Genomic DNA, 17,255 nt, shown 5'->3' with positions numbered 1-17,255 from the left:
GTGTTCAACATTTCTCTTGATGGGGATACGCCCACTTGAGTATTCCCTGTGCGCAATGACGCGCGCGCCAACGTGGACACTTTGTTGTGTTGCCCACTGGTTACCACACGTAACCAAAACCACGGCTTCTCCTGCTGAACAAAGCGCGGCGACTCAAATATCCGGACCTATAGACAGCAACTGCAACACTAACATATGTTTTATTTTACGTCTCGTGAGTAAAATAAATTCTATTAAGATAATTTGATAGTTCCATATTTCCATGCGGCGACCATCTACCGAATGACAGTTGCGCAACTCTGTTTCGGGTGTGACAAACAGCATTTGTGTCCTGCCGTGACTCATATTTCTAGATTCTCAAGTATAGTCGCGGATAGCCTATTTAAAGGAGACATTACTTCTTGTTGAGGTGGCAGCTTGTTTACCTAGAAGTGCTCATGTTTGACTCTTTTATGAAATCACGAGCCGATGTTTGGGTCACTGGAATATCCCTTTAAATCATCGCGGAAAACAAATTGTTAACTAGTTCTGTTGCTGCAGGAGGCTGCTGGTGTAAAATTTGTTGGGGAGAGCTTCAGTTGATCTCTTCTGGGTGTGTGAGCTCCAAATGCATTCATTGCTGGATCGGAAGAAGAAAGAAGCCGGGGTTGGGATCGATCTGTCTCTGAGCTACTCGTTGCCCCAAGCTGCGAGGATGTTCAGCTGTGTGGGCTGCTTTTGGGTCTTCCTGTCCTCCGCTCTGGTCGCTGTTTGTAGTTTCAGTTTTATATCATCTGCGTGGATTGTCAAGGACCATCTGAAAAACAAGGACTCGGTGAGCTTCGGCTTACTTTGGCACTGCTCGGAGTCCCTGGACCATATGTACAGATGCTACACCTTCGGAGGACTCGGGAAATTCGCTGAGATTCCATCCAGCTCGTGGCAGGTACATGATAATACATGGATCGTACATGCAATACTTGAATGAATGTGTTATGGTAACAAATTAGTAAACAGTGTTGTGTACAATGGCAACAATGTTTATTACATTGTTATTACATCTCAATTTAGCAACTACATGATCACGCAGTGGCTTCCAGAATCCACAAAGGATAGTGTTCATTATGTTGCCTGTGATGAACAAACATACCCCTTTGTCTTATAAGACCAGCTGAGAGAGGACTTTGAGCCATTGCTGCTCCTGCATCACTGTCTTGAGTGTATTCAGGACTCCAATATAGTGACATTAGTGTTGTTGATGATGGACATCGCAGCATGCACAATCAATGAGATTGAACTAAATCCAACCATAAACAGAACACTTGCTGAACACTGATCTCCCAAAGGAGTAGGTATAGATTTCCATTAGGTGTTGTTCAAGCTCATAGTCAACAGGTGTTATGGAATTAGTTATGTCACAATGAAAGGTCCTTGCCCTCAGGTGAGACCTGTTGAGGAGGCTGGGGTTGTGGATTAACCTTCACAGCAACAGGCTCTCTGGTGGATGGATGGAGAGGGGCCGTGTGCCATCAGTGTCTATGTTGGCTAATCTCTCACCAGCAGAGGGCAAGTGTTTGGCACCTTATCTGGCCGATATATGGGTTTCTATTCTACCACTATTAGGGATTAGGTACCATTAATAGGTAGTAAAGTACACTCAGGGAGGCGTAGCTACAGTAGTAATGAACTGTAAAATTAGCAATAAGGACCTGCCGTTTCTTATGTTACTATTCATTCTGAGCTAAATTGTTTGTTGGAGCTAAGGAGCTGGGCCATGGTTTGCATGGCAGTTGAGTGAGATGACAGTATTGTAGTGCCATAGGGAATCTCTCACATCACACACTTCCACCTTCAGTCAGTGGTCTTGTTTCTTTAATTCTCAGAGGATAACTGGTTACATAACTACCTCCAGCCACAGACCCAGACACTGGTTACAGTTCCCTAGGATTTCAGGTTTTCCTATTCAGAATATGAATGCTTTGCTTTGACAAATAGTGCTTCATCTAGTTACGGTCATTAATGGGTCACAAACTATGAGGGAGAGATGCTCTTGCTCCTCTTGTTAAATAGTTGATGGTCTTAATGTAGTAGCAGTGATCCAGTTTTGAAAACGTGCCAACAAGCATGAATCTTCAGTCTGTAAACACTAAAAATCTGTCATAAATAGCATTAGAATTCAACATTTTGAAGTCCATTCAAAACAGAATGAGGGCGTGTGCTAAGAAAAGACTGGGGTAAAGCTATGGGACCTTGTGCTAAGTTAAATCAAGAGATGGCTGTCTAAGTGACTATGTTGGCTAACTTCCCGCTAAATGGAATGTGTGATTGTGTAAGTTATCTTATTTGCATCTCTGGGGCAGCCAGAAGCATGGGCCCCCCCGGAGTCCAGTTGCATTGCACCATGGGTATTCCCGTAGAGCTGTTCAGTGCATTCCAGTCCTTTTCATTCTAGATTATAAAAAGCAGGCTAGTTGGACCCACGACCATGCTGTAAAAACAAAAACTGCAATATCGCACCAGCTTCCTCGGGAGTTATGATTATGCATGAGCAGGTTAAATTAACATATATAATTAAGTGGCAGTTCAGATGTTGTAGCTAGGGGCTGTGTGCAGGAAAGAATCAAATGCGTAGCTACTATAGTTTTCCCACACAGGTAGAAGATGGGGCTTATACTGGATCAGGCAAACAGGTCTGAACAGAGTACACAAAGCAGAGCAGAATGGGTGAATAATTCTAGTACCTTTAGCCCTTCAAATGATGGAGATTCAGGTGTTTGTGGATAGGAGGTACTGTATTGCTGATGGGGAATTCCATGTATTTGTGCTGGCAACTAATGTTCCAGGGACCTTTGAAGAGTGTTATCACTTTATTTGAAGGGTTTCATCTCTGGGTTTTGACACATTTTGGAGTAGTCTCACCTGTTCAGACAGCCAGGCAATACAGTACCTTTAGTACCCAGAGAGTTGATAACTGAGCGAAGTCCTTCTTGTACAGTGCCTAGTAGAAGTATACACACCCAAAACACAATTACAGAAATGTTAATGCCAACGACACACCAGAATGGCTTTCTAAGAGGGGTTGTTGAGTGGTCTAGTCTCAATTCTGACATGAATTTACTTGAACATCAGAGATAAGGTTTGAATATTGCTGTCTATCAATGATTCCCAACCATATTTACAGAGCATGAGCAATTTTGACAAAAAGTGAGTGTACAAAACACTAGGAACACCTGCTCTTTCCGTGAGATAGCTTTCACCTGGATAGTCTATGATCCCTTATTGATGTCACCTGTTAAATCCACTTCAATCAGTGTAGGGGATTATTTACTCTGGGGTGTGAAGACGTACAGCTTTTTATTTTTCATTTTGAAAGTTTTCCATAATTTTATTTCACTTTGAAAATATTGACTATGCTTTGTAGATCTGTAGGAAAAACATGAATCATTTTTAGATTGTCATTTAAGGCAAAATGTAAAGACTGAATGGGGTGTGCAGACTTTCACTAGGCACTGTACATGGATAATTCTGTGATCAGGTTGGCCCATGCACAGCATCATAGTATCCCATGCTGCGTCATAGTAGCAGAGCATCCCAGCATCACGCCCCCATGGCCATTAATAAGTTACGCCTCACCCCCTCCAGGCCGACACCCCTCATTGTTGTACAAATTATTCCGCTGATGCTCTTGTCCTCCTTTTTAAAACAACTCCACCTCTCTCACCCACACACATTTACACACACACACTCACTTACACAAAAACACACACAATATGCATCCCGAACACACAAAAACACATACACATGCGCACACAAATATGCACACACACACACCTACAAACACACATACTGTACATATGCATGAATGCACACACCAAGCGCACATACACACTCACACACTAACTGCCCCCCACTCCAACATTTACATTACCACCCACAACCATCACCTTCTGTTCTCCTCTATATATGACAGGTTAAAAGGCCCCCCTATCTCAGAAAGCATGGGGTCTGTGGAGTCCATCAGTGAGGAGCTGTGTTCAGCAGGCCTACAATGAGAGCTCACACTGATTCGTGTGTGTACAGAGCCCAGTAAATGGGACAGAACAAGAAGGAGGGCTTTGGCTTTCTCACACTCCCTCTGTGGCTGGCCTATATGTGCTCTGGTTCTGTGGTCAATTTCTGTCCTCCCTCCATGCTTTAAAGCCCTGGTTGGCCTGCGCTGCCATCCAGCCTTGGCACTGAGGAGCCAGCCAAGGGATGTGCCAGGCTGCAGCCCTAACTGGCAAGCCTGATAGTGTCTTATACAGTGGCAACTGGCTCTGGGATGGAATGAGAGTGTTAAACATACAGGTTGAAAACACATGAACAGATGTAAGACCTGATCTCGTAGAATAGAACACAAACGTGATGCAATGGAATTATACAGTAATTATACTCTATTACAAAGTTATATAAGCAGTCAATATAATACATTTTATAAACAGAATTGCATAGTTTAATATAATATTAAGGAATTAACTGAAACGGAGGGGATTATTAGAATCAACCCTGATTATATCAAGAAATTTCTCCACCTCTCTCATAAGACTGATAAATTGTGTTGATGTTATTGTCCTCAAAGCAGCCTGAGTCCTGCCTGCGTATTCTGGGGCAGCGGTTGACCGGTTGGTAGATGTCAGTCAGTCCAGGTGTTAGAGGTTGCCAGGTTGGAGGAAGTGTTAGCTAGGGGCTTGTACTCAGACCTGTTGCTTGGTAAAGTGTGAAGGAGTAGGAGGTGGTGCTCGTCTCACCTGCCAGAAGAATTTCACTTCAATTGTTAGTAGTTTAGTGTGCTTCCAGCAGCTGAAGGCTGGTATCGTCTGGCTCCACCCACAGCTGTAAACACTGGCACTGTTGGATTAACCTGGCCCTGTAGCATGCTGGATTAACCTGGCCCTGTAGCAGGCTGGATTAACCTGGCCCTGTAACATGCTGGATTAACCTGGCCCTGTAGCAGGCTGGATTAACCTGGCCCTGTAGCATGCTGGATTAACCTGGCCCTGTAGCATGCTGGATTAACCTGGCCCTGTAGCAGGCTGGATTAACCTGGCCCTGTAGCATGCTGGATTAACCTGGCCCTGTAGCATGCTGGATTAACCTGTAACATGCCCTGTAAGCAGGCTGGATTAACCTGGCCCTGTAGCAGGCTGGATTAACCTGGCCCTGTAACATGCTGGATTAACCTGGCCCTGTAGCAGGCTGGATTAACCTGGCCCTGTAGCATGCTGGATTAACCTGGCCCTGTAGCATGCTGGATTAACCTGGCCCTGTAGCATGCTGGATTAACCTGGCCCTGTAAGCATGCTGGATTAGTGCTCCGTCTTGACACATCCAACTGCTGTGTGAATGGTGTGTGCGTGTGTCATCTATGTGTGAGTGTATCTGTGTGTGTGCGTGCGTGTGTACTTCTACAAAGATTGTCATGGTTGCAATGTAGATGAGTCATGGCCAGTCTCCAGAAACAGTGATTGGAAAATGTAGAAGTTCATCCTCATCTTTTGTTTTTCTTCAGAAAATGTCAGGTTAATAAGCCTGAGATTCCCAGGGTTTAGAGTGGCCAGTTGTCAAGCAATCAACTCAACAATGCAATACACAACACAATCCTCTCCTCAGACTTCTATACAGAGCTGCCAAAATTACGAGTCACATATTGTCCTTTCAAGCATCTTGTTTTAAATACTTAATTTAAGTCTGTGAAAAACACTTCCTTCCTTATATACAGTTGAAGTCTGAAGTTTACATACACCTTAGCCAAATACATTTTAAACTCAGTTTTTCACAATTCCTGACATTTAATCCTAGTAAAAATCCCTGTTTTAGGTCAGTTAGGATCACCACTTTATTTTAAGAATGTGAAATGTCAGAATAATAGAGAGAATGATTTAGAGAATGATTTATTTCAGCTTTTATTTCTTTCATCACATTCCCAGTGGGTCAGAAGTTTACATACACTCAATTAGTATTTGGTAGCATTGCCTTTAAATTGTTTAACTTGGGTCAAACGTTTTGGGTAGCCTTCCACAAGCTTCCCACAATGAGTTGGGTGAATATTGGCCCATTCCTCCTGACAGCTGCTGTAACTGAGTCAGGTTGGTAGGCCTCCTTGCTCGCACAAGCTTTTTCAGTTCTGCCCACACATTTTCTATGGGATTGAGGTCAGGATTTTGTGAGGGCCACTCCAATACCTTGACTTTGTTGTCCTTATTTTGTCACAACTTTGGAAGTATGCTTGGGGTCATTGTCCATTTGGAAGACCCATTTGCGACCAAGCTTTAACTTCCTGACTGATGTCTTGAGATGTTGCTTCAATATATCCACCTAATTTCCCTACCTCATGATGCCATCTATTTTGTGAAGTGCACCAATCGCTCCTGCAGCAAAGCACCCCCACAACATGATGCTGCCACCGCTCGGAGACAGAACGCATCTCCTTCCTGAGTGGTATGACGGCTGCGTGGTCCCATGGTGTTTATACATTCGTACTATTGTTTGTACAGATGAACGTGGTACCTTCAGACGTTTGGACATTGCTCCCAAGGATGAACCAGACTTGTGGAGGTCTACAAAAAAAATCTGATTTCTTTTGATTTTCTCATAATGTCAAGCAAATAGTTTGAAGTTGGCCTTGAAATACATCCACAGGTACACCTCCAATTGACTCAAATGATGTCAATTAGCCTATCAGAAGCTTCTAAAGCCATGACATAATTTTCTGGAATTTTTCTAGCTGTTTAAAGGCACAGTCAACTTAGTGTATATAAACTTCTGACCCACTGGAATTGTGATGCAGTGAAATAATCTGTCTCTAAACAATTGTTGGAAAAATTACTTATGTCATGCACAAAGTAGATGTCCTAACCGACTTGCCAAATCTATAGTTTGTTAACAAGACACTCGTGGAGTGGTTGAAAAACAAGTTTTAATGACTACAACCTAAGTGTATGTAAACTTCCGACTTTAACTGTAAAACCCCCCCTAAACATTCATAGTCCATAGCGACAGAACGAAGCTGGCTCTGAGTGGAAGTGGAATGCACTTCAAATGGAATTAACTGAACTTTGGTAGTGGGGTTGGACAGTCCAGGCAATTCTTATATCTTTCTGCACTGTACCTATATGGCATCAGGGGAAGGAAGCAATGATGTGCTCCGCTTGAATCTGTTAGGGCCCTCTGCCTGCCCCAAAAAATGGGGAGTCCAGCCCCAGGCTGTTATCAGTGGCTGCTCCTGCTACTGTAGGTGATAAAATGATGAACGAGGCCTGTGTGTGTGTGTGTTGGTATCTACTCTCGAGGTCCTGGAACCTATCCTTGTTTTGAGAGAGGAAATAAGAAGCATGGCAACTTGCAGGTTGGGCCAAGCCAGAAGCCAAGGTCCCAGAAGGGCCCTCATATTACAATGGCACGGGAGTTAATGGAGTCCCTGTCACTCCACAAGATATATACCAGTTACGCCCATGCACTTTCACAATGAAGAGTTGCAAAATCTCTCCAAATCGAAAGCACTCTGTCTGTCCTTTTCCTGGTGCAGCCTGAGGCTAAGGTTTTACTCCCTGTAGATTTACTGTTTGCGCTCACCAATGTCTCTGTGTAATGTCTCCTCTCCTCCCCTCCACTCTTTCAGTAGGAGTAGGCCTCCGATTCATGGCTAATGGGATAGCTAGCTAATGGGATAGCTAACTATGAGCTAATCCCATTAGTGGTGAAAGGTATTTGTCCAAGAATGTGTATCTCTACTGTAGATGATGTTATGTGGCCTAATGATAGTAAGTGTGTCCCCAGCAAATTCTCAGAACATTAACCATTAAGTTCTAGTTAGGGTTTTATCTAAAATTAGTATGATAACATCCCAAAAACAGTCAGAGAAGGTTTTAGATTAAAACATTTTAATTTTTTTATTAAATATCCTTGGAATGTTCTTTTAACATTCACTAAAATCTGTAACAACTGCCACAAAACATTACACAAAAGTTCTCATTAGGTTTCCAGGTAATGTAATAACACAATGTACCAGTAAAGTTTTCCCAGCAAACCAAAATTGGTTCTGTTGAACTTTACAGACCATTAGTTAGGTTGCGGCAAATGTTCACATAACACAAAAACTGTCCATTCATTTTGAAGATTATAATATGTTTGTATAAAACATTCTCCTAATGTTGCAAGAATTGTGGGGACATCATGGCTGTAACTACATATGAAGACATTAGGAAGCAGAGGAGACCGAGAGAAGGGAAGCAAGCAGAGAGAGGTTAGTGCAGTGGTTTCCAAATTTGGGGTCGGGACACTGAGCTGGTCCCCTGAGAAAATCCGTACTAATCTTATCAAACAAGTTTGGAACTTAAATAAGATATGTTTTAATAGGAACATCTCCACATGACCTATCTTCCCTATAGGCCTACAATAAAATACAATCAAAATGCAAACTTTTTTTTTTAATCGTACTGTTTCATTTCGTCGCTGATGCTACGTTTCGGTGTGAATCATTTCTCATATTTCCCTCCTTTCTGGGGTATACCATTACAATTGTATAGCTAATAGGCTGTGTGTTTGTAGATTGATTGAGGGGAATGAACCTACAGCAGCCAAGGTGATTTTTGCTGTTCTCCAAATAGCATTTTTTATTATATTTTTTTTATGTAGAAATGTGGTAAATACATTTTTATTTTATTTAGTGATAAAATAAAACCTCTCTAAAACTCAAACCCTGTTTACGGACCTGGGGACATCACAAAATATATGTTCCCAGAACACGAAAACTGTGCGGATGATTCTACAATGTTTCTTTTAGGGTGAAAAAAACATTCACCTGATGTTACAAGAACGTTCCCCGATTGCATTTAGTCTGTTTTTTAAAGGTCCCCAGAATGTTTCATTCGGTTGTGGTAACATTGTGGGGACATGATATGCTCAGTCCTCACAATTGTGATGACATTCATACAGTCGTGGCCAAACGTTTTGTGAATGACACAAATATTAATTTTCACAAAGTCTGCTGCCTAAGTTTGTATGATGGCAATTTGCATGTACTCCAGAATGTTATGAATAGCGATCAGATGAATTGCAATTAATTGCAAAGTATCTCTTTGCCATGCAAATGAACTGAATCCCAAAAAACATTTCCGCTGCATTTCAGCCCTGCCACAAAAGGACCAGCTGAAATCATGTCAGTGATTCTCTCGTTAACACAGGTGTGAGTGTTGATGAGGACAAGGCTGGAGATCACTCTGTCATGCTGATTGAGTTCGAATAACAGACTGGAAGCTTCAAAATGAGGGTGGTGCTTGGAATCATTGTTCTTCCTCTGTCAACAATGGTTACCTGCAAGGAAACAAGTGCCATCATCATTGCTTTGCACAAAAAGGGCTTCACAGGCAAGGATATTGCTGCCAGTAAGATTGCACCTAAATTAACAATTTCTTCACCATTTAAATCAACCATTCATCAAGAACTTCACGGAGAGCGGTTCAATTGTTGTGAAGAAGGCTTCAGGGCACCCAAGAATGTCCAGCAAACACAAGGACCGTCTCCTAAAGTTGATTCAGCTGCAGGATCGGGGCACCACCAGTACAGAGCTTGCTCAGGAATGGCAGCAGGCAGGTGTGAGTTCATCTGCACGCACAGTTAGGCAAAGACTTTTGGAGGATGGCCTGGTGTCAAGAAGGGCAGCAAAGAAGCAACTTCTCTCCAGGAAAAACATCAGGGACAGACTGACTCTTTGCATTAACTTCATGTAATTGTTAATAAAAGCCTTTGACACTTGCTTCTAATAATCCTTCAGGATCCCATAATAACATCTGACAGAAATATTTAAAGACACTGAAGCAGCAAACTTTGTGGAAATTAATATTTGTTTCATTCTCAAAACTTTTGGCCACAACTGTACACTGTTTAAGTTAGGTAACACAGGACATTCCATTATTGTTACTGTATAAGAATGAAATAAGTCCATTTTTATGATATTCATAGCACATTTGTTTTAGGTTTAACATAATATTCCATTGATGTTCACACAATATATAATTGACCTTGTCTTGGAGGACCTCAGGAACATTTCAAGAACATTTAGAAAATGGTATATTTGAGTTTGACCTAATATTACCACAACATTCAAATGAAAAAACATGCCCATTATGTTTCTCTACAGGTTTGATGGCAATTGTCATTAGAGAACTGTACTGTAGGTGATATAGAGATACATGGCTTTTTAATTTATAGGACATTTGAACAGCATTTAGTCACACAAACATATTTTTTAGACTTCAAATGTTGACAGTCTGCCCATGTGGGGTTTGAACATGCAAGGTTTGGTTTCAACACCAGGTCTTTTATCCTCTGCACCACCAGGGAATCTTGCTTACATCTTATTTTTTCACTATATAGCTATGGCAGTATGTTCAATCAGAAATTAATTGTAATATTGTTGGTGTCTTCACCAAACTGTTCCCACAACCTAATGAAATATTCTGGGAACCTTTAGAGAACAAATAAAATTTGTTCTAAGAACGTTCTTGCAACATCAAGAAAATGTTTTCCACAAACATTCTATAATCATCGCCACGACTGGACAGTTTTTGTGTTGTGAGAACATTTGCCGCGACCTAACGAATGTTCTGAGGACTTTCACAGAATTATTTGGGGTGTGCTGGGTCGTATCTCTGTGGCCCTGGAGAGAGGACTTGAACGGAACGGAGCTGAGTGTCGTTGAGAGACAAAAGCATACTGCTGCGTTACAGAAAACGGAAGAGAGCTTTGTCTGGGTGGATTCTCCTGACCTGATTCTATTTCTTACACAAAGAGACATCACAGAATGGATTGTCATGCACACACACACACACACACACACACACACACACACACACACACACACACACACACACACACACACACACACACACACACACACACACACACACACACACACACACACACACACACACACACACACACACACACACACATACCAGTGGCAGTCGTGCCATTTAAGATGAGGGAGGACAATAATGTTTTTAATGAGCATGTCCTTATTTCTATTACAACATCTTGGAAAACTGTCATTCATATTCCATTCGCCCAGCTCAATGTAACATGGATAGGTTTAGGCTACTACATGATACTCTAATTTCCCCTATACCCATCATGAGGTTGCTACAACCTAGCCTATGAAGGAAAGTTTAAAAAGTTGGTGCACAGTTCGAGAGAATTTTGAGTAATCAAGGTGAAAGACAGTGCCACATTCAATACCGTTGAATGTGTATACTCTTGCCTGCATCAAGCTGATCTAGGATGTAATCATTAGTCCAACAGTTGCAAACAAGAGGTTCTATTGGATAAATTCAGGTATGTTTATCCCCGTTCTGTTCCGTTTGTGTCCATTTAAGAAACGTTTTTCAACAGAATCAGTGGAATGAATACACCCCTAATTACATGCCAATACAGGTCACTTTCATAGCAGCCACATAAAAACAGCATGATCACTTTGCTCATTAATTCCTTCTTGCAACTATGCGCTCTCCTCCTCTCACCTGTTCCCTTCGCTTGTGGATTTCAGTGCAGCTGTCTATGACCAGGCAAAACAACTTTCCAAGCCAAACGTTCATATCATAACCGCTACACACAGCCAACATTGATGTCACCATATTTGCTAATGTCCTAGTCAACATAGCTTTTTATTTTTTTACCCCTTTTTCATGATATCCAATTGGTAGTTACAGTCTTGTCCCATCGCTGCAACTCCCATACGTACTCGGGAGAGGCGAATGTCGAGAACCATGCGTCTTCCGAAACACGACCCTGCCGAGCCGCACTGCTTCTTGGCACACTGCTTGCTTAACCCGGAAGGCAGCCGTGCTAATGTCGGAGGAAACACTGTGCAACTGGCGACTGCATCTGCGTGCACTGCGCCCGGCCCTCCACAGGAGTCACTAGTGCGCGATGGGACAAGGACATCCCTGCTGGCCAAACACTCCCCTTTATTGTGGTCGGTCACCCTCTCTAAGCACGAGTGGAAGTGCACCATCCCAAAATGCACTGGATGTGTAATACAGCGATCTCGGAGGAGATGGAGAAGGTGCTGGAAATGATTTAGACAACAGATGATGAGGTGTACTTTGACAGCTCACCTTATGAGAAATCAGGTGTGTGTGTGGTAAGATGCTTCTGTAAGCTGGTTGCTGGAGTCCCTAAGCTGACAAGGTAAAAACCTGTCACTCTACCCCTGAACAAGGCATTTAACTCACTGGTGCCAAAACTAATGGCTACAATTGACATCCATCCTGTTCTGGCACTTCTGAATGAATTAAATTCTCTATAGGCTTGACACCATTTCGCTCCACCCTCTCTATGTGTATGTGTGTCTTTTAGTAGGGTTGGGATAAAGCAGAACTCAACTTTCCCTTGTACATTTGTGGACATAGGAGAATAAAATAATCTTCTTTTGCTGTCAATGTCCATTTGATTGTAGTAGTTCATGGTGAACAGGTTTACCTGTAAGCAAAGCCCCAGTTCCTCAGAGCCCATTCATTCCCAACTGAAATCTCATCTATTGCCGGTTTGGTCGTCAGTCAGTCAGTGGTCTGGGTCTGGCTGATGTTGAGCCAGTTCAGAGGGCAATCCAATTTCAAACCAATTTAGCTCATGTGATTGAGAGAAGCTCAGGCATTTGTCAGTGGGGTCAAATTGTTATAGGCCTGGGATTTAGGATTCGGGGTCAGGATTTGTGGCTTTGAGTGAGTTTGGTGGTGAAGACAGACATATGGGGTTGCAGGGGGTCAGTAGGCTTTGGGTGGGTGTGATGATAGAGGCAGACACAGGGAGGTCAGTAGGCTTTGGGCGGGTGTGATGATAGAGGCAGACACAGGGAGGTCAGTAGGCTTTGGGCGGGTGTGATGATAGAGGCAGACACAGGGAGGTCAGTAGGCTTTGGGTGGGTGTGATGATAGAGGCAGACACAGGGAGGTCAGTAGGCTTTGGGTGGGTGTGATGATAGAGGCAGACACAGGGAGGTCAGTAGGCTTTGGGTGGGTGTGATGATAGAGGCAGACACAGGGAGGTCAGTAGGCTTTGGGTGGGTGTGATGATAGAGGCAGACACAGGGAGGTCAGTTGGCTTTGGGTGGGTGTGATGATAGAGGCAGACACAGGGAGGTCAGTTGGCTTTGGGTGGGTGTGATGATAGAGGCAGACACAGGGAGGTCAGTAGGCTTTGGGTGGGTGTGATGATAGAGGCAGACACAGGGAGGTCAGTAGGCTTTGGGTGGGTGTGATGATAGAGGCAGACACAGGGAGGTCAGTAGGCTGTGGGTGGGTGTGATGATAGAGGCAGACACAGGGAGGTCAGTTGGCTTTGGGTGGGTGTGATGATAGAGGCAGACACAGGGAGGTCAGTTGGCTTTGGGTGGGTGTGATGATAGAGGCAGACACAGGGAGGTCAGTAGGCTTTGGGTGGGTGTGATGATAGAGGCAGACACAGGGAGGTCAGTAGGCTTTGGGTGGGTGTGATGATAGAGGCAGACACAGGGAGGTCAGTAGGCTTTGGGTGGGTGTGATGATAGAGGCAGACACAGGGAGGTCAGTTGGCTTTGGGTGGGTGTGATGATAGAGGCAGACACAGGGAGGTCAGTTGGCTTTGGGTGGGTGTGATGATAGAGGCAGACACAGGGAGGTCAGTAGGCTTTGGGTGGGTGTGATGATAGAGGCAAACACAGGGAGTCAGTTGGCTTTGGGTGGGTGTGATGATAGAGGCAGACACAGGGAGTCAGTTGGCTTTGGGTGAGTGTGATGATAGAGCCAGACACAGGGGGGTTTAGGGGGTCAGGTGGCTTTGGGTGAGTGTGATGATAGAGCCAGACAGAGGGGGGTGCAGGGGGGTCAGGTGGCTTTGAGTGGGTGTGATGATAGAGGCAGACACAGGGGAGGGGGTGCAGGGGGGGTCAGGTGACTTTGAGTAAGTGTGATGATAGAGCCAGACACAGGGGGGTTTAGGGGGTCAGGTGGCTTTGGGTGAGTGTGATGATAGAGCCAGGCACATGGGGGGTGCAGGGGGGTCAGGTAGCTTTGGGTGAGTGTGATGATAGAGCCAGACAAAGGGGGGTTTAGGGGGGTCAGATGGCTTTGGGTGAGTGTGATGATAGAGCCAGGCAGAGGGGGGTGCAGGGGGGTCAGGTGGGTTTGAGTGGGTGTGATGATGGAGGCAGACACAGGGGGGGGGTGCAGCGGGGGTCAGTTGACTTTGAGTGAGTGTGATGATAGAGCCAGGCAGAGGGGGGTGCAGGGGGGTCAGGTGGCTTTGGGTGAGTGTGATGATAGAGCCAGACAGAGGGGGGTCAAAATCAAATCAAATCAAATTTTATTTGTCACATACACATGGTTAGCAGATGTTAATGCGAGTGTAGCGAAATGCTTGTGCTTCTAGTTCCGACAATGCAGTAATAACCAACAAGTCATCTAACTAACAATTCCTAAACTACTGTCTTATACACAGTGTAAGGGGATAAAGAATATGTACATAAGGATATATGAATGAGTGATGGTACAGAGCAGCATAGGCAAGATACTGTAGATGGTATCGAGTACAGTATATACATATGAGATGAGTATGTAAACAAAGTGGCATAGTTAAAGTGGCAAGTGATACATGTATTACATAAGGATGCAGTCGATGATATAGAGTACAGTATATACGTATGCATATGAGATGAATAATGTAGGGTAAGTAACATTATATAAGGTAGCATTGTTTAAAGTGGCTAGTGATATATTTACATCATTTCCCATCAATTCTCATTATTAAAGTGACTGGAGTTGAGTCAGTGTCAGTGTTTTGGCAGCAGCCACTCAATGTTAGTGGTGGCTGTTTAACAGTCTGATGGCCTTGAGATAGAAGCTGTTTTTCAGTCTCTCGGTCCCAGCTTTGATGCACCTGTACTGACCTCACCTTCTGGATGATAGCGGGGTGAACAGGCAGTGGCTCGGGTGGTTGATGTCCTTGATGATCTTTATGGCCTGGTGTCCTGGAGGGCAGGTAGTTTGCCCCCGGTGATGCGTTGTGCAGACCTCACTACCCTCTGGAGAGCCTTACGGTTGAGGGCGGAGCAGTTGCCGTACCTGGCGGTGATACAGCCCGCCAGGATGCTCTCGATTGTGCATCTGTAGAAGTTTGTGAGTGCTTTTGGTGACAAGCCAAATTCCTTCAGCCTCCTGAGGTTGAAGAGGCGCTGCTGCGCCTTCTTCACGATGCTGTCTGTGTGAGTGGACCAATTCAGTTTGTCTCTGATGTGTATGCTGAGGAACTTAAAACTTGCTACTCTCTCCACAACTGTTCCATCGATGTGGATAGGGGGGTGTTCCCTCTGCTGTTTCCTGAAGTCCACAATCATCTCCTTAGTTTTGTTGACGTTGAGTGTGAGGTTATTTTCCTGACACCACACTCCGAGGGCCCTCACCTCCTCCCTGTAGGCCGTCTCGTCGTTGTTGGTAATCAAGCCTACCACTGTTGTGTCGTCCGCAAACTTGATGATTGAGTTGGAGGCGTGCGTGGCCAAGCAGTCGTGGGTGAACAGGGAGTACAGGAGAGGGCTCAGAACGCACCCTTGTGGGGCCCCAGTGTTGAGGATCAGCAGGGAGGAGATGTTGTTACCTACCCTCACCACATGGGGCGGCCCGTCAGGAAGTCCAGTACCCAGTTGCACAGGGCGGGGTCGAGACCCAGGGTCTCGAGCTTGATGACGAGCTTGGAGGGTACTATGGTGTTAAATGCCGAGCTGTAGTCGATGAACAGCATTCTCACATAGGTATTCCTCATGTCCAGATGGGTTAGGGCAGTGTGCAGTGTGGTTGAGATTGCATTGTCTGTGGACCTATTTGGGCGGTAAGCAAATTGGAGTGGGTCTAGGGTGTCAGGTAGGGTGGAGGTGATATGGTCCTTGACTAGTCTCTCAAAGCACTTCATGATGACGGACGTGAGTGCTACGGGGCGGTAGTCGTTTAGCTCAGTTACCTTAGCTTTCTTGGGAACAGGAACAATGGTGGCCCTCTTAAAGCATGTGGGAACAGCAGACTGGTATAGGGATTGATTGAATATGTCCGTAAACACACCAGCCAGCTGGTCTGCGCATGCTCTGAGGGCGCGGCTGGGGATGCCGTCTGGGCCTGCAGCCTTGCGAGGGTTAACACGTTTAAATGTTTTACTCACCTCGGCTGCAGTGAAGGAGAGACCGCATGTTTCCGTTGCAGGCTGTGTCAGTGGCACTGTATTGTCCTCAAAGCGGGCAAAAAAGTTATTTAGTCTGCCTGGGAGCAAGACATCCTGGTCCATGACTGGGCTGGATTTCTTCCTGTAGTCCGTGATTGACTGTAGACCCTGCCACATGCCTCTTGTGTCTGAGCCGTTGAATTGAGATTCTACTTTGTCTCTGTACTGACGCTTAGCTTGTTTGATAGCCTTACGGAGGGAATAGCTGCACTGTTTGTATTCAGTCATGTTACCAGACACCTTGCCCTGATTGAAAGCAGTGGTTCGCGCTTTCAGTTTCACGCAAATGCTGCCATCAATCCACGGTTTCTGGTTAGGGAATGTTTTAATCGTTACTATGGGAACGACATCTTCAACGCACGTTCTAATGAACTCGCACACCGAATCAGCGTATTCGTCAATGTTGTTATCTGACGCAATACGAAACACGTCCCAGTCCACGTGATGGAAGCAGTCTTGGAGTGTGGAGTCAGCTTGGTCGGACCAGCGTTGGACAGACCTCAGTGTGGGAGCTTCTTTTTTTAGTTTTTGTCTGTAGGCAGGTATCAGCAAAATAGAGTCGTGTCAGCTTTTCCGAAAGGCGGGCGGGGCAGGGCCTTATATGCGTCGCGGAAGTTAGAGTAACAGTGATCCAAGGTTTTTCCGCCCCTGGTTGCGCAATCGATATGCTGATACAATTTAGGGAGTCTTGTTTTCAGATTAGCCTTGTTTTCAGATTAGCCTTGTTAAAATCCCCAGCAACAATGAATGCAGCTTCCGGATAAATGGTTTCCAGTTTGCCAAGAGTTAAATAAAGTTCGTTCAGAGCCATCGATGTGTCTGCTTGGGGGGGGATATATACGGCTGTGATTATAATCGAAGAGAATTCTCTTGGTAGATAATGGGGTCTACATTTGATTGTGAGGAATTCTAAATCAGGTGAACAGAAGGATTTGAGTTCCTGTATGTTTCTTTCATCGCACCATGTCTCGTTAGCCATAAGGCATACGCCCCCA

At 44.6% G+C, this 17,255-nt stretch overlaps 1 protein-coding gene across 1 annotated transcript in view; it reads left to right on the top strand.

Moving 5' to 3' along the window:
* The first annotated feature begins 62 nt into the window (after nucleotides 1–62).
* LOC135550695 (LHFPL tetraspan subfamily member 7 protein-like) overlaps nucleotides 63–17,255 on the top strand; it is a 183,336-nt gene continuing 166,143 nt past the window's right edge. Inside the window, exon 1 of the mRNA XM_064981730.1 lies at nucleotides 63–925. Coding sequence (XP_064837802.1) covers nucleotides 608–925 — 318 coding nt within the window. The 5' untranslated portion in view covers nucleotides 63–607. The remainder of the gene's footprint in view (nucleotides 926–17,255) is intronic.

Source organism: Oncorhynchus masou, chromosome 12 (assembly GCF_036934945.1).
Source record: "Oncorhynchus masou masou isolate Uvic2021 chromosome 12, UVic_Omas_1.1, whole genome shotgun sequence".
Taxonomy (NCBI): Eukaryota; Metazoa; Chordata; class Actinopteri; order Salmoniformes; family Salmonidae; genus Oncorhynchus; species Oncorhynchus masou.
This window is presented reverse-complemented; position numbering and strand designations above follow the sequence as displayed.